Here is a 25,211-nt window from a genome sequence, read left to right on the forward strand (position 1 = left end):
TGCACAGAATCACACAGTGTACACATCAGCAAGCTGTCAATTACCAAAAATATCTCATGCAGTGTCACAAAGTTTGACCAATCTTTTGCAAGACGTTGGGAATGGGAGTACAGCAATTGGTGGGCTGGGGGGGGGGGGGGGGGGGGGGGGGGGGATGAAGAGCGAGAGATAATGGGGTCAAGGATCACAAGTAGATTCACGTCAAATGCATTTCCTCATTGATAATACTGGCTGTGTTCAGTAGGTTGGTGCTGCAATGATCATTCTCTTATACAGGAGTCAGGCAGCTAACTCAATCACCTCACCATTCTTAAGCATCGTGTATTGACCACACGTGGGCACGCAGTGCACTTGCGACTGCGGTGTGTGCGTGTGTGTGTAAGCACAAGTGCGTGCAGAAGCGTATCATGGTGATGGGGGGAAGCGGCTGTATTGTACACGGTATCTGTTGACAGCAATGTCATGGATAGTATCACTTTCACAAATCATTTTACATGGGATCAGGTCCTCGACATCTTCACCCATCAGCCAATCCTGGACCAGGTCTCCCATCTCGTCAGTCACATTGTCCTCCAGCCAGCGGTTGTGCCATTCCAGAAATTGTTGGTGCTGGTACCTGGTAACTTGGCACTGGGACTGTGGGGGGGAGGGAGGGGACAATGGGTGAGCAAGAGGCGGACAGAAAGAGAAGAGGGCGCGGTTGAGATGGGGCGGCAGGGGGAAAGGGCCGGAGGCGGGGAAGGGGCAGGTGGATGGGAGAGCGGGTGGCGGGGTGGATGGGAGAGCGGGTGGCGGGGGGGAGGAGGGCGGGTGACGGGGGGGGGGGGGGGGAGGGCGGGTGACGGGGGAGAGGGCGGGTGACGGGGGAGAGGGCGGGTGACGGGGGAGAGGGCGGGTGACGGGGGAGAGGGCGGGTGACGGGGGGAGAGGGCGGGTGACGGGGAGAGGGCGGGTGACGGGGGAGAGGGCGGGTGACGGGGGAGAGGGCGGGTGACGGGGGAGAGGGCGGGTGACGGGGGAGAGGGCGGGTGACGGGGGAGAGGGCGGGTGACGGGGGAGAGGGCGATTGACGGGGGAGAGGGCGGGTGACGGGGGAGAGGGCGGGTGACGGGGGAGAGGGCGGGTGACGGGGGAGAGGGCGGGTGACGGGGGAGAGGGCGGGTGACGGGGGAGAGGGCGGGTGACGGGGGAGAGGGCGGGTGACGGGGGAGAGGGCGGTGACGGGGAGAGGGCGGGTGACGGGGAGAGGGCGGGTGACGGGGAGAGGGCGGGTGGCGGGGGAGAGGGCGGGTGGCGGGGGAGAGGGCGTGTGGCGGGGGAGAGGGCGGGTGGCGGGGGAGAGGGCGGGTGACGGGGGAGGAGGGCGGGTGACGGGGGAGAGGGCGGGTGACGGGGGAGAGGGCGGGGTGACGGGGGAGAGGGCGGGTGACGGGGGAGAGGGCGGGTGACGGGGGAAGAGGGCGGGTGACGGGGGAGAGGGGGGTGACGGGGAGAGGGGGGGGTGACGGGGAGAGGGCGGGTGACGGGGAGGGGGCGGGTGACGGGGAGAGGGGGGTGACGGGGAGGGGGTGGGTGACGGGGGGAAGAGGGGCGGGTGACGGGGGGGAGAGGGCGGGTGACGGGGGTAGAGGGCGGGTGACGGGGTAGAGGGCGGGTGACGGGGGTAGAGGGCGGGTGACGGGGGGAGAGGGCGGGTGACGGGGTAGAGGGCGGGTGACGGGGTAGAGGGCGGGTGACGGGGTAGAGGGCGGGTGACGGGGGTAGAGGGCGGGTGACGGGGGTAGAGGGCGGGTGACGGGGGTAGAGGGGGGTGACGGGGTAGAGGGCGGGTGACGGGGGTAGAGGGCGGGTGACGGGGGGAGAGGGGGGTGACGGGGGTAGAGGGCGGGTGACGGGGGTAGAGGGCGGGTGACGGGGGTAGAGGGCGGGTGACGGGGGGAGAGGGCGGGTGACGGGGGGAGAGGGCGGGTGACGGGGGAGAGGGCGGGTGACGGGGGAGAGGGCGGGTGACGGGGGGAGAGGGCGGGTGACGGGGGGAGAGGGCGGGTGACGGGGGAGAGGGCGGGTGACGGGGGAGAGGGCGGGTGACGGGGGAGAGGGCGGGTGACGGGGGGAAGGGCGGGTGACGGGGACAGGGCGGGGTGGCGGGGGACAGGGCGGGTGGCGGGGGACAGGGCGGGTGGCGGGGGGACAGGGCGGGTGGCGGGGGACAGGGCGGGTGGCGGGGGACAGGGCGGGTGGCGGGGGACAGGGCGGGTGGCGGGGGACAGGGCGGGGGTGGCGGGGGACAGGGCGGGTGGCGGGGGACAGGGCGGGTGGCGGGGGACAGGGCGGGTGGCGGGGGACAGGGCGGGTGGCGGGGGACAGGGCGGGGTGGCGGGGGACAGGGCGGGTGGCGGGGGACAGGGCGGGTGGCGGGGGACAGGGCGGGTGGCGGGGGACAGGGCGGGTGGCGGGGGACAGGGCGGGTGGCGGGGGACAGGGCGGGTGGCGGGGGAGAGGGCGGGGTGGCGGGGGACAGGGCGGGTGGGGGGGGAGAGGGCGGGTGGCGGGGGAGAGGGCGGGTGGCGGGGGACAGGGCGGGTGGCGGGGGACAGGGCGGGTGGCGGGGGACAGGGCGGGTGGCGGGGGACAGGGCGGGTGGCGGGGGACAGGGCGGGTGGCGGGGGACAGGGCGGGTGGCGGGGGACAGGGCGGGTGGCGGGGGACAGGGCGGGTGGCGGGGGACAGGGCGGGTGGCGGGGGACAGGGCGGGTGGCGGGGGACAGGGCGGGTGGCGGGGGACAGGGCGGGTGGCGGGGGACAGGGCGGGTGGCGGGGGACAGGGCGGGTGGCGGGGGACAGGGCGGGGGGGCGGGGGACAGGGCGGGGGGCGGGGGACAGGGCGGGTGGCGGGGGACAGGGCGGGTGGCGGGGGACAGGGCGGGTGGCGGGGGACAGGGCGGGTGGCGGGGGACAGGGCGGGTGGCGGGGGACAGGGCGGGTGGCGGGGGACAGGGCGGGTGGCGGGGGACAGGGCGGGTGGCGGGGGACAGGGCGGGTGGCGGGGGACAGGGCGGGTGGCGGGGGAGAGGGCAGATGACGTGTGGGGGAGAGCAGGTGGCGGGGAGAAGTGGGGGGGAGCGGGTGACGGGGAGAGCGGGGTGACGGGGGGGAGAGGGCGGGTGGCGGGGGACAGGGCGGGTGGCAGGGGACAGGGCGGGTGGCAGGGGACAGGGCGGGGTGGCAGGGGACAGGGCGGGTGGCAGGGGGCAGGGGAGGGGGCAGGTGGTAGGGGAGGGGCAGGAGGGTAGGGGAAGGGCAGGTGGTAGGGGAGGGGGTAGGGGAGGGGGCAGGTGGCAGGGGAGGGGGCAGGGGAGGGGGCAGGTGGCAGGGGACGGGGCAGGTGGCGGGGACGGGGCAGGTGGCGGGGACGGGGCAGGTGGCGGGGACGGGGCAGGTGGCGGGGACGGGGCAGGTGGCGGGGACGGGGCAGGTGGCGGGGACGGGGCAGGTGGCGGGGACGGGGCAGGTGGCGGGGACGGGGCAGGTGGCGGGGACGGGGCAGGTGGCGGGGACGGGGCAGGTGGCGGGGACGGGGCAGGTGGCGGGGAGGGGGCAGGTGGCGGGGAGGGGGCAGGTGGCAGGGGAGGGGGCAGGTGGCAGGGGAGGGGGCAGGTGGCAGGGGAGGGGGCAGGTGGCAGGGGAGGGGGCAGGTGGCAGGGGAGGGGGCAGGTGGCAGGGGAGGGGGCAGGTGGCAGGGGAGGGGGCAGGTGGCAGGGGAGGGGGCAGGTGGCGGGGAGGGGGCAGGTGGCAGGTGACGGGGCAGGTGGCGGGGAGGGGGCAGGTGGTAGGGGAGGGGGCAGGTGGTAGGGGAGGGGGCAGGTGGTAGGGGAGGGGGCAGGTGGTAGGGGAGGTGGTAGGGGACGGGGCAGGTGGTAGGGGAGGGGGCAGGTGGCAGGGGACGGGGCAGGTGGCAGGGGAGGGGGCAGGGGAGGGGGCAGGTGGCAGGGGAGGGGGCAGGTGGCAGGGGCAGGTGGCAGGGGAGGGGGCAGGTGGCAGGGGAGGGGGCAGGGGAGGGGGCAGGTGGCAGGGGAGGGGGCAGGTGGCAGGGGAGGGGGCAGGTGGCAGGGGAGGGGGCAGGTGGCAGGGGAGGGGGCAGGTGGCAGGGGAGGGGGCAGGTGGCAGGGGAGGGGGCAGGTGGCAGGGGAGGGGGCAGGTGGCAGGGGAGGGGGCAGGTGGCAGGGGAGGGGGCAGGTGGCAGGGGAGGGGGCAGGTGGCAGGGGAGGGGGCAGGTGGCAGGGGAGGGGGCAGGTGGCAGGGGAGGGGGCAGGTGGCAGGGGAGGGGGCAGGTGGCAGGGGAGGGGGCAGGTGGCAGGGGAGGGGGCAGGTGGCAGGGGAGGGGGCAGGTGGCAGGGGAGGGGCCAAGTGGCGGGGAGGGGGCAGGTGGCAGGGGAGTTGGGCAGGGGAGGTGGCAGGGGAGAGGGCAGGTGGCAGGGGAGGGGGCAGGTGGCAGGGGGAGGGGGCAGGGGAGGGGGGAGGGGGCAGGTGGCGGGGAGGGGGCAGGTGGCAGGGGAGGGGGCAGGGGAGGGGACAGGTGATAGGGGAGGGGGCAGGTGGCAGGGGAGGGGGCAGGTGATAGGGGAGGGGGCAGGTGGTAGGGGAGGGGGCAGGTGGTAGGGGAGGGGGCAGGTGGTAGGGGAGGGGGCAGGTGGCAGGGGAGGGGACAAGTGGTAGGGGAGGGGGCAGGGGGGGCAGATGGCGGGGAGGTGGCAGGGGAGGTGGCAGGTGGTAGGGGAGGGGGCAGGTGGTAGGGGAGGGGGCAGGTGGTAGGGGAGGGGGCAGGTGGCAGGGGAGGGGGCAGGTGGCAGGGGAGGGGGCAGGTGGCGGGGAGGTGGCAGGTGGCGGGGAGGTGGCAGGGGAGGGGGCAGGTGGCAGGGGAGGGGGCAGGTGGCAGGGGAGGGGGCAGGTGGCAGGGGAGGGGGCAGGTGGCAGGGGAGGGGGCAGGTGGCAGGGGAGGGGGCAGGTGGCGGGGAGGGGGCAGGTGGTAGGGGAGGGGGCAGGTGGTAGGGGAGGGGGCAGGTGGTAGGGGAGGGGGCAGGTGGTAGGGGAGGGGGCAGGTGGTAGGGGAGGGGGCAGGTGGTAGGGGAGGGGGCAGGTGGTAGGGGAGGGGGCAGGTGGTAGGGGAGGGGGCAGGTGGTAGGGGAGGGGGCAGGTGGCAGGGGAGGAGGCAGGTGGTAGGGGAGGGGGCAGGGGAGGGGGCAGGTGGCAGGGGAGGGGGCAAGTGGCAGGGGAGGGGGCCGGTGGCAGGGGAGGGGGCAGGGGAGGGGGCAAGTGGCAGGGGAGGGGGCAGGTGGTAGGGGAGGGGGCAGGCGGCAGAGGACGGGGTAGGGAATGGGCGGGGAGCGGGGTATGTGTTGGGGGGCACGGTGTCGGGGAGCACGGCCAGCAGTGAGTGAAGAGGGATGATGGCAGGGGAGGGGTAAGTGGCAGGGTGTGGTGGTCGAGGGAGTGGGGAAATCAAGGGGAAAGAAAGTAGATATGCAGATAGAGAGAGAAAATCAGAATACGATTATCAGTGGTTGTACCATAAAGCAGACAATCAATACAACATGCAACCCATTGATAAACTTAGTGATAAATTCAATGCCGGCAACGCACAATGTTGGAGCTGTAGATGGTAGTCACCCAAATACACCACTGCGCATGGAGGTGTGCGTATCAGTGCCAAGATGAAACAAATTCCATTTCATAAATATATTGTCCCAGAGTAGGTACAGCACAGAATAGATACAGAATAAAGTTGCCTCTGCACTGTCCCCATCAAACACTCCGAGGACAGGAACAGCACAGGGTTATACAGAGTAAAGCTCCCTCTACACTGTCCCCATCAAATACTCCCAGGACAGGTACAGCACGGGGTTAGATACAGAGTAAAGCTCCCTCTACACTGTCCCCATCAAATACTCCCAGGACAGGTACAGCACGGGGTTAGATACAGAGTAAAGCTCCCTCTACATTGTCCCCATCAAACACTCCCAGGACAGGTACAGCACGGGGTTAGATACAGAGTAAAGCTCCCTCTACACTGTCCCCATGAAACACTCCCAGGACAGGTACAGCACGGGGTTAGATACAGAGTAAAGTTCCCTCAACACTGTCCCCATCAAACGCTCCCAGGACAGGTACATCACAGGGTTAGATACAGAGTAAAGCTCCCTCTACACTGTGCCCATCAAACACTCCCAGGACAGGTACAGCACAGGGTTAGATACAGAGTAAGTATCGCTCTAGTGACCCAGATAGGTCTCCGTCTCCAGCTCAGAAGAGCAGCTGCCACTACCCTTAATGTTTCATGTTCCTGGCCATCCTCCAACTCAGATCCCTTTTCAGGGCAGTCACTCATTGGGGACGCTTTAGTTTTAAAAGAAGATTGCAATTAAAGGGCAATTTAGCGTGGTCAATCCATCTACCCTGCACATCTTTGGGTTGTGGGGGGGGTGAGACCCACGCAGATACGGGGAGAATGTGCAAACTCCACATGGCCGGGATCGAACCCGGTCCTCGGTGCTGTGAGGCAGCAGTGCTATCCACGCACCACCCTGCCACCCACGGACCCTCTAGTTTTTGGGGATCCCTTGTTTCTAACACTGCTCTGATCAGTGGCCCTGATGCCCAAACGTGCTCTTCCAGTCTGATATGTTGTGATGGCAACAGAACAGAGAAGAGTGATGAACGGGGAGGTGGCCACTAACTATTGTAGCTGAAAATCACAAAATTGTGGGGGACGAGCAATTCAAACAGTGAGTCTGTCTGTCTGGTTCACAACATCTTTATCTGCGCGTCTTCATGTGACAAAAGATCAGTTACCTCGCGAGCTCGGTGCAAGGCTCCACACCGATACATGAAATCTTCAGAGTTCATGACGTACACAAGCTTGTGAGTATTCAGCTTGAACTTGCAGTCAATGTTGTTTGAGTTCTCCACCCCGACACAGCATTGCTTGCTGCTTCTGCTCTCATTTCTCATTGACAGAAACTGCTTCTGTTGCCATTTCCGAAATTTACGAAGATTTCTGCAAAACAGAAGCTACTTTTAACCATGGAATTGTTGAATAATCCCTCCACAACTCTAGCACCACTATGTAAAGATGCAAGTAGCTGAGAATTTGCACTGCATAAAGGTCAGATTAATCAGGGATAAAGTGCTACTGTATACTTTACCCTGCAGTGTACATAGGGCAGGAATAAAGGGACAACTCTGAGTGAACTCACCTTGGTAAAAACACTGGTTTATAAAAGAACCCATCTGTCTGCTCAAACTGCATTGCGTCTGGGCCAGCGTACTGCTCCATATAGCTTGTTAAATTCTGCCAATGAGAAAGATAATAACCTTTATTAGTGTCACAGGTACGCTTACATTTTCTTTTAATTTAAAAAATAAATAAATTTAGAGTACCCAATTCATTTTTTTTTCCAATTAAGGGGCAATTTCGTGTGGACAATCCACCTAGCCTGCATATCTTTGGGTTGTGGCGGCAAAACGCATGCAGAAACGGGGAGAATGTGCAAACTCTACACGGACAGCAACCCAAAGCACAAGTAGGCTTACATTAACACTGCAATGAAGTTACTGTGAAAAGCCCCATGTCGCCACATTCCGGCGCCTGTTCGGGTACACAGAGGGGAAATTCAGAATTCACCGAACAACACGTCTTTCGGGACTTGTGGGAGGAAACCGGAGCACCCGGAGGAAACCCACGCAGACACGGGGAGAGCGTGCAGACTCCGCACAGACAGTGACCCAAGCAGGCATCGAACCCGGTTCCCTGCCGCTGTGAAGCAACAGTGCTAACCACTGTGCTACCAGATGAAAGACAAGTATAATCAATGTGGCTGCGCAGCGATTCAACTGTCACACAACTGCAGAGGAACAGAAAGAAGATCATTGCAGGCACTGGGAATCCCAAACAAGAATGAGTATAAATAAGACGGGTCTTCCAAAGAGTCAGCACAGGCCGGATGGGCCTTTAGTTCTGCGCCACTAAATGATTCAAACATCAGAAAACATTCCACTGCAATAACTGAGTATTTAAATCACATCTTGGATTCCCAGATACAGCAGTGGGAAACACAGTGATGCGGGTTCCGTGAAGCCCAGACTGCAATGGGAAACGTGGGGAATTCTCACCTGCAGTTCCAGGGGGTCATCGGAAGGGGCCTCCTCCGTGTCCAAAAGCTCAATCGTCATGGAAACATGGCCCTTACTCTGGATAAACATAATCTGCGGCAGAAAATGACATGAATTTCAAACTGTGAGTCACAACATCGTCGCTAATCCTCTCCCGCCACAATCTACAGTCTTCATCGACCCATCCACATTCACTCATTTCCCTTAATCACAGACCCCCCTCTCATCAAAGCCGATGCTGCGGGTTGTGAGGCAGTCCGGGTATCACGCACTGACAGTTCTCACACTGTCCTGATCAAAATGGGCAGATATTATTCAACACACCATCAATCACATAAACCTTTAGCCAATTCTTCATTTCCCTGTATTAGTGGGCTCATTGTGCCTTGTACAGTTTTTAATTGATCATGTTACCACGTGGACGACTACTTTGCCTTTGCCTGTACCGGCACGGCACACCGGGAGCGGGCTGCCTGTACCGGCACACCGGGAGCGGGCTGCCTGTACCGGCACACCGGGAGCGGGCTGCCTGTACCGGCACACCGGGAGCGGGCTGCCTGTACCGGCACACCGGGAGCGGGCTGCCTGTACCGGCACACCGGGAGCGGGCTGCCTGTACCGGCACACCGGGAGCGGGCTGCCTGTACCGGCACACCGGGAGCGGGCTGCCTGTACCGGCACACCGGGAGCGGGCTGCCTGTACCGGCACACCGGGAGCGGGCTGCCTGTACCGGCACACCGGGAGCGGGCTGCCTGTACCGGCACACCGGGAGCGGGCTGCCTGTACCGGCACACCGGGAGCGGGCTGCCTGTACCGGCACACCGGGAGCGGGCTGCCTGTACCGGCACACCGGGAGCGGGCTGCCTGTACCGGCACACCGGGAGCGGGCTGCCTGTACCGGCACACCGGGAGCGGGCTGCCTGTACCGGCACACCGGGAGCGGGCTGCCTGTACCGGCACACCGGGAGCGGGCTGCCTGTACCGGCACACCGGGAGCGGGCTGCCTGTACCGGCACACCGGGAGCGGGCTGCCTGTACCGGCACACCGGGAGCGGGCTGCCTGTACCGGCATTGCTTACCGGGAGCGGGCTGCCTGTACCGGCACACCGGGAGCGGGCTGCTTGTACCGGCACACCAGGAGCAGGCTGCCTGTACCGGCACACCGGGAGCGGGCTGCCTGTACCGGCACACCGGGAGCGGGCTGCCTGTATCGGCACACCGGGAGCGGGCTGCCTGTACCGGCACACCGGGAGCGGGCTGCCTGTACCGGCATTGCTCACCGGGAGCGGGCTGCCTGTACCGGCACACCGGGAGCGGGCTGCCTGTACCGGCACTGCTCACCGGGAGCGGGCTGCCTGTACCGGCACACCGGGAGCGGGCTGCCTGTACCGGCACACCGGGAGCGGGCTGCCTGAACCGGCACGGCACACCGGGAGCGGGCTGCCTGTACCGGCACACTGGGAGCGGGCTGAACCGGCACACCGGGAGCGGGCTGCCTGTACCGGCAAACCGGGAGCGGGCTGCTTGTACCGGCACACCAGGAGCAGGCTGCCTGTACCGGCACACCGGGAGCGGGCTGCCTGTACCGGCACACCGGGAGCGGGCTGCCTGTACCGGCACACCGGGAGCGGGCTGCCTGTACCGGCACTGCTCACCGGGAGCGGGCTGCCTGTACCGGCACTGCTCACCGGGAGCAGGCTGCCTGTACCGGCACTGCTCACCGGGAGCGGGCTGCCTGTACCGGCACACCGGGAGCGGGCTGCCTGTACCGGCACACCGGGAGCGGGCTGCCTGTACCGGCACTGCTCACCGGGAGCAGGCTGCCTGTACCTGCTCACCGGGAGCAGGCTGCCTGTACCGGCACACCGGGAGCAGGCTGCCTGTACCTGCTCACCGGGAGCAGGCTGCCTGTACCTGCTCACCGGGAGCAGGCTGCCTGAATCGGCACTGCTCACCGGGAGGAGACGGCCTGTACCTGTACGGCCCACCAGGAGTACACTGCCTGTACCAGCACTTCATTAGTATGTCAGAGCCACTGGACGATAGTCATTAAGGCACGTTGCTTGGCTTTTTTATGATACAGGGATGATGGTCGTCTTCTTGAAGCAGATAGGGAGCTCAGATTGTTGTGAAGAGAAGTTGAAGATTTGGAAAGCCACTAGCCCGGATGGGGAACCGGACGAGCACTCGGGTCTTGCGCGCATCAGCTGGCGGGGGTAGTCGCAGACACCTTCATCCTCTCTTCACAACAATCTGAGGTCCCTATCTGCTTCAAGAAGATGGCCATCATCCCTGTACCAAAAAAAAGTCAAGCAGCGTGCCTTAATGACTATCATCCAGTGCCTCCGGCATCCATCATCATGAAGTGCTTCGAAAGGTTAGTCATGGCACGAATCAACTCCAGCCTCCTGGATTGCCTTGATCCACTACAGTTCGCCTTCCACTGCAACAGGTCCACAGCAGACGCCATCTCCATGGCCCTGCACTCTACCCTGGAACACCTAGATAACAAAGACACCCACGTCAGACTCCTATTTATCGACTACAGCTCAGCCTTCAACACCATTATTCCTACGAAACTCATCACCAAACTCCGTGGCCTTGGCCTCGACTCCTCCCTCTGCGACTGGATCCTGAACTTTCTAACCCACAGGCCACAATCAGTAAGGATAGGCAACAACATCTCCTCCACGATCATCCTCAACACCGGTGCCCCACAAGGCTGTGTCCTCAGCCTCCTACTATACTTCTTATACACCTATGACTGTGTGGCCAAATTCCCCACCAACTCGATGTTCAAATTTGCTGATGACACCATCGTAGTGGGTCGGACTTCAAACAATGATGAGACAGAGTACAGGACTGAGATAGAGAATCTGGTGAACTGGTGCGACGACAATAATCTCTCCCTCAATGTCATCGACTTCAGGAAGCGTAGAGGAGAACATGCTCCTGTCTACATCAATGGGGACTAAGTAGAAAGGGTCGAGAGCTTCAAGTTTTTATGGTGTACAGATCACCAACAACCTGTCCTGGACTCCCTATGCCGACACCATAGTTAAGAAAGCCCACCAACAACTCTACTTTCTCAGTAGACTAAGGAAATGTGGCATGTCAGCTACGACTCTCACCAACTTCTACAGATGCACCATAGAAAGCATTCTTTCTGGTTGTATCACAGCTTGGTACGGCGCCTGCTCTGCCCAAGACCAATACTACAAAAGGACGTGAATGTAGCCCAGTCCATCATGCAAACCAGCCTCCCATCCACTGACTCTGTCTATAATTCCATCTGCCTCTGAAAGGCAACCAGCATAATTAAGGACACCACGCACCCCGGACATACTCTCTTCCACCTTCTTCCGTCAGGAAAAAGATACCAAAGTTTGAGGTCACGTACCAACCGACTCAAGAACAGCTTCTTCCCTACTGCCGTCAGATTTTTAAATGGACCCACCTCGTATTAAGTTGATCTTTTCTCTACACCTTGCTATAACTGTAACATATTCTGCAGTCTCTCCTTCCTTCCCTATGTACGGTATGCATTGTTTGTGCAGCATGCAAGAAACAATACTTTTCACTGTACACTAATACATGTGACAATAATTAATCAAATCAGATCAAATCAAAAAAGCACAGCTCACCGGGTGCAGACGGCCAGTACCAGCAAAGTTCACTGGGAGCAGACATACCAGGAGAGTTCAGTGGGAGCAGACTGCCTGTACCAGCACGGCTCACCGGGAGTAGAGCGCCTGTACCAGCACGGCTCACTGGGAGCAGAGCGCCTGTACCAGCACGGCTCAGTGGGAGCAGAGCGCCTGTACCAGCACAGCTCACTGGGAGTAGAGCGCCTGTACCAGCACGGCTCACCGGGAGCAGAGCCCCTGTACCAGCACGGCTCACCGGGAGCAGAGCGCCTGTACCAGCACGGCTCACCGGGAGCAGACCGCCTGTACCAGCACGGCTCACCGGGAGCAGACGGCCTGTACCAGCACGGCTCACCGGGAGCAGAGCGCCTGTACCAGCAGGGCTCACTGGGAGTAGAGCGCCTGTACCAGCACGGCTCACCGGGAGCAGAGCCCCTGTACCAGCACGGCTCACCGGGAGCAGAGCGCCTGTACCAGCACGGCTCACCGGGAGCAGACCGCCTGTACCAGCACGGCTCACCGGGAGCAGACGGCCTGTACCAGCACGGCTCACCGGGAGCAGACGGCCTGTACCAGCACGGCTCACCGGGAGCAGAGCGCCTGTACCAGCAGGGCTCAGTGGGAGCAGAGCGCCTGTACCAGCACGGCTCACCGGGAGCAGAGCGCCTGTACCAGCATGGCTCACCGGGAGCAGAGCGCCTGTACCAGCATGGCTCACCGGGAGCAGAGCGCCTGTACCAGCACGGCTCACCGGGAGCAGAGCGCCTGTACCAGCATGGCTTAGTGGGGGCAGAGCGCCTGTGCCAGCACAGCTTAGTGGGAGCAGAGCGCCTGTACCAGCACGGCTCACATGGGAGCAGAGCGCCTGTACCAGCACGGCTCAGTCTGAGCAGGCGGCCTGTACCAGTACAGCTCACCAGGATCAGACAGCCCGTACCAGCACAGTTTACCGGGAGCAGACATATCAGTAGAGTCCAGTGGGAGCAGAGCACTTGTACCAGAATGGCTCAAGTGGGTGGAGGCGGCCTGTACCACTACAGCGCATTGGGAGCAGGCGGCCTGTACCAGTACAGCTCATCAGGAACAGACTGTCTGTACTAGCACGGCTCATCGGGAGCACACGGCCTCTACCAGCACAGCTCACTGAGAGCAGACATATCACTAGAGTTCAGTGGGAGCAGACAGCCCGTACCAGCACGGCTCACCCGGAGCAGAGTGCCTGTACCAGCACAGTTCACTGGGAGCAGACATATCAATAGAGTTCAGTGGGAGCAGAGAGTCTGTACCAGCAGGGGTCAGTGGGAGCAGAGAGTCTGTACCAGCACGGCTCAGTGGGAGCAGAGCGCCTGTAACAGCACGGCGCAGTGGGAGCAGAGCGCCTGTACCAGCACGGCTCACCGGGAGCAGAGCGCCTGTACCAGCACGGCTCACCGGGAGCAGAGCGCCTGTACCAGCACGGCTCACCGAGAGCAGACCGCCTGTACCAGCACGGCTCACCGGGAGCAGGCAGCCTGTCCCAGCATGGCTCACCGGGAGCAGGCAGCCTGTACCAGCACGGCTCACCGGGAGCAGGCAGCCTGTCCCAGCACAGCTCAGTGGGAGCAGAGCGCCTGTACCAGCACGGCCCAGTGGGAGCAGAGCGCATGTACCAGCACGGCTCAGTGGGAGGAGAGCGCCTGTACCAGCACGGCTCACCGGGAGCAGGCAGCCTGTACCAGCACGGCTCACCGGGAGCAGGCAGCCTGTACCAGCACGGCTCACCGGGAGCAGGCAGCCTGTACCAGCACGGCTCAGTGGGACCAGGCAGCCTGTACCAGCACGGCTCACCGGGAGCAGACCGCCTGAAGCAGCAGGGTTCAGTGGGAGCAGGCGCCTCTACCAGCACGGCTCACCGGGAGCAGGCAGCCTGTACCAGCAGGGCTCACCGGGAGCAGAGCGCCAGTACCAGCACGGTTCAGTGGGAGCAGGCGCCTGTACCAGCACGGCTCAGTGGGAGCAGAGCGCCTGACCCAGCACGGCGCAGTGGGAGCAGAACGCCTGTACCAGCAGGGCTCAGTGGGAGCAGAGCGCCCGTACCAGCAGGGCTCAGTGGGAGCAGGCGCCTGTACCAGCACGGCTCACCAGGAGCAGGCAGCCTGTACCAGCAGGGTTCAGTGGGAGCAGAGCGCCTGTACCAGCAGGGTTCAGTGGGAGCAGGCAGCCTGTACCAGCACGGCTCACCGGGAGCAGGCAGCCTGTACCAGCACGGCTCACCGGGAGCAGGCAGCCTGTACCAGCACGGCTCAGTGGGAGCAGAGCGCCTGTACCAGCAGGGTTCAGTGGGAGCAGGCGCCTCTACCAGCACGGCTCACCGGGAGCAGGCAGCCTGTACCAGCAGGGCTCACCGGGAGCAGAGCGCCAGTACCAGCAGGGCACAGTGGAAGCAGGCAGCCTGTACCAGCACGGCTCACCGGGAGCAGGCAGCCTGTACCAGCAGGGCTCAGTGGGAGCAGGCAGCCTGTACCAGCAGGGCTCAGTGGAAGCAGACCACCTTTACCTCCACGGCTCAGTGGGAGCAGAGCGCCTGACCCAGCACGGCGCAGTGGGAGCAGAACGCCTGTACGCGGCTCAGTGAGACCCGACCGGCTGTACCGGCACGTCTCACTGGGCACAAAGCGCCTGTACGAGCATGCCTCAGTGGGAGCAGAGCGCCTGTACCGGCACGGCTCACTGGGCATGGACCGCCTGTACCAGCACGGCTCAGTGAGAAAGGTCATGGGTTTAGTGAACAGTTCTTACCTTGAAGCAATTTTCATCTGGCATGATACGTTCAGCTTTCAGCTGGTAGGCTGCTTCTAGGGTTGCTCTAACACACTGGGAGGTCAAACTCCCTCCAGCTGCTCCTCGCTTCCTCTCACTCAGGTAAACCTCTGTCGCCTGCACGCACACATCATCACTCACCAGATGCTGCAGCTGTGGGAGACAAGAAACCCAGATTGAAGTGTCAGTTGCGACTCATTGGGAAGCATTCTCCTTTCTCCATCAGATGGTCATAGGTTCATATCCCACTCCAAGACCTGAACACAATTAAATCTAACACTTCAATTCAGTCCTTAGGGATGGTCACACAATCAGAGGTGTCCCCAGTTACAGTTATAAAGTTTATGAGACTTATGTTTGAAGCTGCGTCTTTTAAGATAAATTGGAAGGAGGAGGCTCATCTGATCTATTCTGGAATCTGCTTGGCAACAGGTTTGTGGCGGTTAAAGGTCAAAGGGGGGCCCAGATAGTTTTACTGGAGCAATGATGTCACAGTTGTAGACAATGGTAGCAGTTTGATTTCACAGTAGATGATGGTCTCTTGTCAAAGTGATGCAGCATGGTGGTGCAGTGGTTAGCACTGTTGCCTCACGGCACCGAGGTCCCAGGTTCGATACCGCCTCTGGGTCACTGTCCGTGTGGAGTTTGCACATTCTTCCCGTGGCTGCGTGGGTTTCGCCCCCACAACCCAAAGATGTGCAGGCTAGGTGGATTGGCCACGCTAAATTGCCCCTTAATTTGAAAAAATGTATTGGGTACTCTAAATTTATTTAAAATAAAAGTGTTGCATCCTGGATCATGGGGTACATTGTAACAGTGGGTTTAGCTCATGATGTTCTGTGCCTTTAAGTCAACATCAACACAATCATTTTCAACACCTAACCCCAATGCTCGCTTCCCCGCACTGAGGGAGTTGAAATCAAATGGCATCCCAAATCTCCTACCTAGCCCCCATCTCCTCAATGAGAAACCACCAGCACTCACCTGTCGTACGATGTTCTGAATCAGCTTATCAACGGTGAAGCCAATATAGGCATGGATGGTGAACATTTCACGCAATGTATCTTCATACTGTGTAGGCTCAATATTTCCATCCAGCAGGTTTCTCACCATGTCGAGGAAGGCTGGATAATACTCCTCCAACTCAATCTCACCTAAAAGATCCAAACACAGAAATATTTCAATACATCAACCCCCTCAACGCCCAGGCAAACACAAGAGTGAAAATAAGAGGGTTGAAGTTGTTGGCCGTTGGTCTGTACCAAGTTATCTGATCTCAGCCAGATGGGGCGAGGCTCAGCAGTAACGCTACCGACAAACAGCCCGACCACATTCCCGGTCTTGGCTCACGCACACCTTCTAACTGAATGGCGGAACGGCTTCGAGGGGCTGAATGGCCTCCTCCTGCCGGCACTGTTGGGAGAGAAAGACGGAAAACAAGAGAGCAAATCTTTGGGAAAGTGGGTCGTACTTTGCTGTTTGAGCCGGAGCTCCACGGCTGGATCACTCGCTTTCTCTTTTCTCCCATCCTGCAGTTGTTTCTCCTTCTCCTTATCCATTTGATATTCCAGCAGCTGCTTCTCAGCCTGTCTGTAAATCCGCAGCAGCCGGTAGCACAAAATCTGATGCAACCTCAGGAAAAAGTACCAATTGTTATTTACAAAGAAGAGATTGTAGACATCATCCAGGTTCTTCTGATAGTCTGCCACTTGGTCTCGCAGGTCCAGCCGCTCCTCGGCCAGGCTACTCTCTGGAGAAGCTGCTCCTTTCTGCCCGGTGTCTGTGTTGCTGCTCTGACTGTGCCGCGGCACACTCTCCATCTCGTCGTCTGTTGAATCCTCTGACTCGCTCAGCTCACCGCGCTGGGTAAAGAATAAGTCTGGCACAAAGTGATAGATGATGCGTTTGATGTGGTCCTTGTCCTCCTTCTGAATGGTCGGCTGTCGCTTCACATGGTAAATGATGAGAGATGCAGCATCCTCCATGATCTGTTTATCCTCATAAACGAACATCAGGTGGGGCCCATTGATGCCGGGGCAGCCCTCCTCAGAGTTCTGCTCTTGCCGCTAAATCAACAGAAGAGAAAGGGTCAACTTCCTGGGTTTTCTCAATTGTACCAGGCAGAACAATACAGACAGTTGTAGTCTCAGGGCTGACTGACTAACCCTAAACTGGGTCTAGTGTAAAGTGGCCTTAGTATGGGCAGCACCGTGGCGCAGTGGGTTAGCCCTGCTGCCTCACGGCGCCGAGGTCCCAGGTTCGATCCCGACCCTGGGTCACTGCATGAAGTTTGCAAATTCTCCCCGTGTATGCGTGGGTTTCGACCGCATAACCCAAAGACGTGCAGGGTAGGTGGATTGGCCACGGTAAATTGCCCCTTAATTGGAAAAAATGAATTGGGTACTCTAAAGTTATAGAAATAAAAGGTGCCATAGTCGCAGATGACCACAGGCTGCTTTCCCCTTTTGAGGGGGGACAGCCAACTGGTGGTGATTTAACCTGAGGATCACCACACCTCAGGTGAGGGTTAAGGTTGAGAAGGCGAGGCCTTCATGCCAGTATGGGGTTTGAACCCACACTGCTGGTGTCGCTCTGCATCAATCTTGCATTGTGGGCTGTCTGGGGCTTTGCCCAATGTTAATGAGGTTCACCACCGCAAAATTAAACAGGTCTGTGGTGAAAATTTTTTTAACAGGCGTCCACAGGCACAGTCACAATACTCATCGTTTACCAGTAAGCGGTGGGGCTTATTATTGGGGCAATGTCAGGTTACCTCATCGTAAACACTCTCAATTTCATTCAGCAAGCTCTTCGAGCGTAGTGCCTTGGTGTCATTCTGCTTGAAGTTAACACCCTGGTGATCCAGTGATTTCAGGTAGGATTTCTCGTACTGCTCCCGCCAGATTTTGTTGAAACCTTGTTGTGCCTCCCGCCACTCCTCCTCCTTGGCTTTCAATCTGCAACAGTCCGAATTTAATAAAACTTACAAATCTGTAACTTGCTTACAAACCTTTACACCGAGGACTGGGCTTCGAGGAATAAGACTCAATAAACAGTTAATCCCCAACAGTGTTGGGCGGCACAGTGGCGCAGTGGTTAGCGCTGCTGCATCGTGGCGCCGAGGACCCGGGTTCGATCCCGACCCTGGGTCACTGTCCGTGTGGAGTTTGCACGTTCTCGCCGTGTTTGCGTGGGTTTCACACCTACAACCCAAAGATGTGCAGGGTAGGTGGATCGGCGAGGCTAAATTGCCCCTTCATTGGGAAAAATAATGAATTGGGTACTCTAAATTTATTTTTCTTAAAAACATGCAGGATCCTCGAGGAATAACAGGCTTAATTCACACTCAGTCACAGTGGTGTGCTGGACTGGAGCGGGTCAACTGACGCTCATTGCTAACCTGGTGTTCGGACTTTACTGACCCCAGAACAGAAAGCGCACCACAATTGCCGTCAAATAAGTGGCCAGTTTTGGGGGGGGTGGGGGATTTCCAGCTGAGGTGAGTTGGGAGTCATAGAGGTCTACAGCACAGAAAAGGCCCTTCAGCTCATCGCGTCTGCATCAGTCAAAAAACAACCACCTAATAGATTTAAGAGATACAATTGATGCTGGAATGCTGGCCAAAAAGATGGAATTGGTGATCACCAAAGTCACGTAAATAGGCAAGGGCAGAAAGCTGATAGATAGCTCAGAGTGAGCAAGCATAGGAACAATGGACCAAATGGATTTGGATGTGTCCTGGGGGTTTGTTTGGTGACTGAACCCCATTGGGAGCCTTCTTATCTTAAACTTTACCTTTTCAGCACCACAGGCACAGCTGTTGCTGGATTTTTCTTAAGCCCGTCGATTATTTCCGGCGCTTTATCTCCATAAATCCGATAGATGGCCCTGCGGTGGATCACCTCCGACGTTCCTCCCAGACAATTATCGAGGCGATATTTATCCTGATCCTCTGGAGACATTCGAGTTAGCTTCTTCTGGACGCTCTCAAGCACACGGATTGTGGCGAGGTTGGTTTCCAGCACAACATCAAGCTATTTAAAAAGAAGCAACCCACAAGTAGAGAACCAATGGTTAACTGGAGTGGAGTACCATCAATATATCCTCTCCAAACCCAATTCCAGATTTACTGTGACAATGACCCCCTCCCTCAAATACAACCCAATCCCAGGATAATAAGACCACCTTCCCTTTCCCGAATTCAATCTCAGGACAACCACTGCTATCTTCCCCAATCCCAAACCAATCCCACTGCCAATAACCTAACCCCCTTCTCCTTACCTGACATCAGCTACCTGTGATAGTTCTGATGGATGAAACATTCACTTTCTTTCACAGATGTTGTGACTTGATTTAATGCAGCACGTTTTGGAAAGCCAGCTCCTTACCTCAAACCTCTCATCCTCACAGCGATGAAGTTGCTCTTCATATGGAGTTTTCTTTGAGCTGACAAAGGTGGAATCTTCTGACCAAGAGGGGAATGAGACCCAAGTATCATTGAGAACCTAAAAGCAAGAGTATGAAAAGTGAGCACATCGATCCGAGGAGGAATCAGCGAAGACCTACAGCTGCCTGGTGATATCAGTGGGTTCAAGGACGATGGTGGAAGTAGTAAATGAAACTCAGAACAAAGAACCCTTTAAATCCCAAGCCCACCGTGAGCAGGATGCCAGGGGGTGCACTGCGGTGAGCTGTGCACAGAGGTGGGAGCAGAGGTCTGGGGAAGGTGGGGCACACAGGCTATGGGCAACGGGGTTGGAGATGCACACTAGGCCAAGTGTGTTTCCAAATCCACAAATGTTATTGCTTGAACTTCCAGCTGCAAGGAATTCACCTTTAACAGCGTGGCTTCGGCCTGGAGTCTTTCAAACACCAATGAGAATGGAGACTTAGAGAGAAATAGCATTCCAGAGATTCTGTAATTGAGAGCGCTTGTTAATTGAAATATGATTGTTCTGAGTATTAGGAACTTCAGCGTTACAGAAAGGTGAATAATATTGGTTTTCAATGCGATCGACAAGAGATTTCATGATCCTGCTCCAGACAAAATGTTCCCTTTGATGAAGGGTTCAACTCCTGAGGCAACAAGGTTAAAGATGAAGGAGAAAGTGCAAGAGAAAAGAGTTAGGACATTGAAGGAGGAAAGTAACAAGCACCTGTGGCTGTTGTTCTACACACGTTAATCAACCTTCATTTTAAAGTACCTCTAATTCAGGTCAATGCGCAAAACAATCATAAAAGTGTCATTTCCACAGAGTCCGAGCAATTGTTCATACCTCCTTGCAGACTGCGGTCCGCCCACTGCATTTGGGTTGCTGGTAGGTTTTGGGTAAAGCTCTGTAACTGGATCCCAGCCTCTTACACGACGCATAGTCGATCTCCCGGGCAATTCCATCCACTGGGCGGTCTCTCTGTAAAGGCTGTGTGAGCGAGAGCTCCCTCTGCCCCAAGAACAACTTGAACCGGGCAAAAAGCTCAGGGAATTTCCTGTTTGATTCCGTGCCAGAAAGAAAGAGAGAGAGAGAGAGAGGGGTACAAATAGAGGGTGCGGGGCGCAGTGGGAGCGGGGCGCAGTGGGAGCGGGGCGCAGAGGGAGCGGGGCGCAGAGGGAGCGGGGCGCAGAGGGAGCGGGGCGCAGAGGGAGCGGGGCGCAGAGGGAGCGGGGCGCAGAGGGAGCGGGGCGCAGAGGGAGCGGGGCGCAGAGGGAGCGGGGCGCAGAGGGAGCGGGGCGCAGAGGGAGCGGGGCGCAGAGGGAGCGGGGCGCAGAGGGAGCGGGGCGCAGAGGGAGCAGTGGTGGGTGAGGGAGCAGTAGAGGGCATCGGTGGTGTGGAGGGACATGGAAGGAGATAATGAAGTGTGAAAGTGTTGAAAAAGTTGAGAGAAAAAAAATTAAGTATTCGTCATCTTCAGCATTCTTCTCAGGTTTTCACAGCAGAGCAGCTGGTAACACAAATCCAATGTTCCCTTCCCACATACTAAACGATTCACATGTACCGCAATGAAAATGTTTAATGCATTTCATAGTAGTCTCGATCCGACAGGGTGGCAAAGTGGTTAGCACTGGTGATTCACCGCGCCAATACCAGGTTCAATTCCAGCCTTGGGTGACTGTGTGGAGTTTGCACTTTCTCCCTCCCCCCGTGACTGTGTGGTTTTCCTCCGGGTGCTCCGGTTTCATCCCACAGTTCAAAGATGTGCAGGTCAGGGGGATCGGCCACGCTAATGTACCCCTTCGTGTCCAAAAATATACAGATTAGGTGGGGTTGCGGACATAGTGAGGGGAAGTGTGTCCAGGTAGGGTGCTCTTTTAGAGGGTCAGTGCAGACTCGATGGTCTGAATGGCCTCCTTCAGCACTGTAGGAATTCTATGAGACGTGTCTAAGGTCTATGGGCCCAATGCAGCCCCCAAAGCCATGTTTCAGAATCTTGGTCAAGCAGCAAAGTTTGAATGTTTGCATGGAGCTGCTCCTCCAATACCAGCTTGTTGAGTGATGCCAGGACGGAGCGCCCATGACAAAGCAGAAACAAGGCCCACTGGCATGTGGGGGTGGAGGGCGTGCACCGGTACAGTTACGCTAGTAATCTCATACAGATGTAAAAGGAGTTTTAAATCAAAACATGCACATTATGAAGTTGAGTCCATTCATGGTGTTGTGTACTCAGCACTGAGGTGAGACATCAGCAAGCATTCATCGTGCATTCTATGAGTTTCTAAGTGAAGCTATGAATGAAAATGTTGACGGAGAATGGACACTTTCAGCTTTTGCTCGGAGTGAGTGAAGAAGCACAGAGTGAGTGAATAAGTTGAACTGACTTACCCCAGGAATGGAGTAACCAACTGGAGAAGCTCAGAGCCAGAAACCACCTCCTGGTTGAACAGGGCGATGCAGCGCAGGAAATTCTCATATACCTCCTGGCTCTTCAGAATCCTACGTACCTGAGGGAAGAGAAAAATCAGTGAGGCAATCAGGGAGTCCTATATTCCTCACCCAACAGCATTACTGGAGGAGCATTGCTGCATTCAGCTTAAACAAGGACTGGGTGATGGTATCTGACACAGCTAATGAGCAAACTGACTGAACAATGTCCCAGTTACCAGCTCAATGTCACTGTCTACGAGTGATTCAGTTCAGTGATCAGCAACACCCACGGCAGAAATACTGCCCTCCCCACAGAAAGCTGCCACACAGTAAAAGTCGACTGGAATATAAAACATCAGACGTACAGACAGCAAGCCATTGGCTCTTAGAAAGAGATTCCAGCCCCCATCCCCGGCTCTCTCTCCGCACCCCTGTAAATTCTCTGTTGAAAGTTCCTATTGAATCCTCTTCACACTGCCTTTTCAGGCAGCACTATCCAGATCATATCCCTGCGGCCAAATAAATTTTCCTAATCTCCCCTTCTGGTTCTTTTGTTAATTACCTCTAATCTGTTACCAATCCCCCTGCTGGCAGAAACATGTTTGCAGTATTTGCTTGATCAAATATATGAATTTATCTACTAACTCTATTGAATCCCCTCTTAACTTTCTCTGCTCTAAGGGGATCAAACCCCAGCTTCTCCACATAACTGGAGTCCCTCACCCCTGATACCAAATCTCCAATGCATCCGCTCTAAGGCCTTGACCTGCTTTCTGATGTCTGGTGCCCACAACTGGACTTGTTACTCCAGCTGGGGCCTTAACAATGATCGAAGGTTTCGCATAACTTTCTTGCTTTTGTACAAAATCGCCAATAAATGAAACCTAACTGGAATAGCGTTCTCAATATCTTCCTTCACCTTCAAAGATTTGTGTACTTATACTCCCGCTGTCTCTCTGTTCCTGCAGGCACCTTAACGTAGGAGAATGCAGTGGAAAAGCAGCCAATGCCCGCGCAGAGTCAGCTACTCACTCTGTCAAAGAAGCTGAACTCCCGAAGGGTACCGTGCTTTCCTGCGGAGGCCAGTGACCGGTCCTTCACACTCGACAACTTTAGCTTTTTCTGAAAAACATTTAAATAAAGACAGCTGTGATCAAAAGATAAACACAGTCGTCAGTGAGGCCTGCACCACCAAATCTATTACTGCCATGTGTTCAAGCATTAACACTGGCTGATCAGAGAGGGATAAAAATCAGAAGGGTCTTGTGGACCAGGTATCCGAGAAGATACAACCAGCCCTGGAGACTACACTCAATGGACAGCATAAACTCAATAAGTTCTCAAAATAATTCAGAATAATTACTTGGCAACATACTTACAGAACTAAAATTATGGAAGAGGAAGATTATGGACATAACTTATCTTCCATTCAAACTTGTCTGTATCTAATACGTGCTGTACCTGTCCTGGGAGTGTTTGATGGGGGACAGTGTAGAGGGAGCTTTACTCTGTATCTAACCCCATGCTGTACCTGTTCTGGGAGTGTTTGATGAAGACAGTTTAAAAGGAGCTTTACTCTGTATCTAATCCGTGCTGTACCTGTACTGGGAGAGCTTGATGGGGACAGTGTAGAGGGAGCTTTACTCTGTATCTAATCCGTGCTGTACCTGTACTGGGAGTGTTTGATGCGGGACAGTGTAGAGGGAGCTTTACTCTGTATCTAATCCGTGCTGTACCTGTACTGGGAGAGCTTGATGGGGACAGTGTAGAGGGAGCTTTACTCTGTATCTAACCCCGTGCTGTAACTGTCCTGGGAGTGTTTGATGGGGACAGCGTACAGGGAGCTTTACTCTGTATCTAACCCCGTGCTGTATCTGTCCTGGGAGTGTTTGATGGGGACAGTGTAGAGGGAGCTTTACTCTGTATCTAACCCCGTGCTGTAACTGTCCTGGGAGTGTTTGATGGGGACAGTGTAGAGGGAGGTTTACTCTGTATCTAACACCAATCTGTACCTGTCCTGGGAGTGTTTGATGGGGACAGTGTAGAGAGAGCTTTACTCTGTATCTAACCCCGTCTTGTACCTGTCCTGGGACTGTTTGATGGGGACAGTGTAGAGGGAGCTTTACTCTGTATCTAACCCCAAGCTGTATCTGTCCTGGAAGTGTTTGATGGGGACAGTGTAGAGGGAGGGTTACTCTGTATCTAACTCCATGCTGTACCTGTCCTGGGAGTGTTTGATGGAGACAGTGTTGAGAGAACTTTACTCTGTATCTAACCCTGTGCTGTACCTGTTGTGGAAGTTTTTAATGTGATGTTACAACTTACAGATCTCAGCTTGATGAGCACAAAGTTTAAACAAATCATAGGCAAGTTCTGGACTCTCTAACTGGTGCCATCCCTGTAAAAATGATAATCTGGGCTCTTGTCACAAGACTGATAAAATCCCTTCCCAATGCTTTCAGCAGTTGCAGAGTGTGTGTTTACCTTGAGGGGAGGAGGCACCTGGGGCAGGAGCGCTGGTCTCAAACGTTTCTTGCTTTGAGTGTGTTTCGATCCATCTTCATCATCGACCGTTTTACTCTCATCCTTTTCAGATGCAGCATTGCCAGTGAACTGAAAATCAAACGGGAAACTTCAATCCTCAGTAATGGATGCAGACTGCAACGCTGTCATAGAGGCTAGATATAGAACAAACAATTCCTCCTCTGCCCCATCAACTCTGCTCCTTAGATTCTGTCACTCACAACCTGGCTCATTTTGCAGGATTCCATCATTTCTTTTCATTCATTCAGGTGATGTGAGCATCACTGGCAAGGTCAGCCTTCAATGTCCATCCATATGTGCCCTTGAGAAACTGGGGCGAACATTGCCTTTTTGAATATAACTAAGTGGCCTGCTCGGTTATTTCCCAGGGCAAAGAATCAACCACATTACTGTGCATCTGGAGCAACATGTAGGCCAGATCAGGTAAGGATGGCAGATTTCCTTCCCCAAAGGACATTAGTGAACCAGAAAGGTTTTTAGGCAATCCATTAATTCCATAGTCATCGTCATAATCTCTATCCTTAAATATGTAGGTGGGCTTTGGCTTAATTATTTCAATTGGCGACAATGCAGCACTCCCTCAGCCCTGCACTGGACACTCGGCTTGGATTATAGGCCTAACCATCTGGAGTAGGATTCGAACTGTCAAACTTTAGGCCTGGTGGGCGAGCAGCCCAGACAGGCCAACAAGATGATTTGCAATAGAAGCACTGACTTCTTCCGTAGAACTGCTTCAGAAACTCCATCAACAGGATGGAGAAGCCCACAGGAATAAACTCTGGCACAGTCAGGCAGAGCAAGCAGGAAATCTGCCTCCTCAAAAGCCTGTAGAAGAAGCTGACAACTAAGGGCAGCAAGGTAGCACAGTGGTTAGCACTGGTACATCGCAGCGCCAGGTTCGATTCCCGGCTTGGGTCACTGTCGGTGCGGAGTCTGCATGTTCTCCCTGTGTCTGCGTGGGTTTCCTCCGGGTGCTCCGGTTTCCTCCCACAAGTCCCAAAAGACATGCTGTTCGGTGAATTGGACATTCAGAATTCTCCGTCTGTGTACCCGAACAGGCGCCGTAGTGTGGCGACTAGTGGCTTTTCACAGTAACTTTGTTGCAGTGTTAATATAAGTCTTCTTGTGACAATAATAAAGATTATTATTAATTAACTGCATCACCGTGACAGAGTTGGGAGAAAAAAGTTT

At 57.2% G+C, this 25,211-nt stretch overlaps 1 protein-coding gene across 6 annotated transcripts in view; it reads right to left on the reverse strand.

Annotated features, from left to right (window-relative positions):
* Positions 1-133: 133 nt before the first annotated feature.
* The window catches only part of sin3b (SIN3 transcription regulator family member B), a 60,232-nt gene continuing 35,154 nt past the window's right edge, over positions 134-25,211 (reverse strand). For all 6 annotated transcript variants that reach the window (XM_038776823.1, XM_038776826.1, XM_038776824.1 and 3 more), the window contains 14 exons: positions 23,961-24,089; positions 22,509-22,598; positions 21,435-21,553; positions 19,893-20,103; positions 19,005-19,121; positions 18,412-18,650; positions 17,390-17,573; positions 16,088-16,682; positions 15,601-15,770; positions 14,596-14,769; positions 8,170-8,262; positions 7,254-7,348; positions 6,850-7,054; positions 134-636 (listed from right to left, as the gene is read on the reverse strand). In XM_038776823.1, the coding sequence (XP_038632751.1) occupies positions 406-636; positions 6,850-7,054; positions 7,254-7,348; positions 8,170-8,262; positions 14,596-14,769; positions 15,601-15,770; positions 16,088-16,682; positions 17,390-17,573; positions 18,412-18,650; positions 19,005-19,121; positions 19,893-20,103; positions 21,435-21,553; positions 22,509-22,598; positions 23,961-24,089 (2,652 nt within the window). In that variant the 3' untranslated portion in view covers positions 134-405. The remainder of the gene's footprint in view (positions 637-6,849; positions 7,055-7,253; positions 7,349-8,169; positions 8,263-14,595; positions 14,770-15,600; positions 15,771-16,087; positions 16,683-17,389; positions 17,574-18,411; positions 18,651-19,004; positions 19,122-19,892; positions 20,104-21,434; positions 21,554-22,508; positions 22,599-23,960; positions 24,090-25,211) is intronic.

This window comes from Scyliorhinus canicula, chromosome 18, assembly GCF_902713615.1.
Source record: "Scyliorhinus canicula chromosome 18, sScyCan1.1, whole genome shotgun sequence".
Taxonomy (NCBI): Eukaryota; Metazoa; Chordata; class Chondrichthyes; order Carcharhiniformes; family Scyliorhinidae; genus Scyliorhinus; species Scyliorhinus canicula.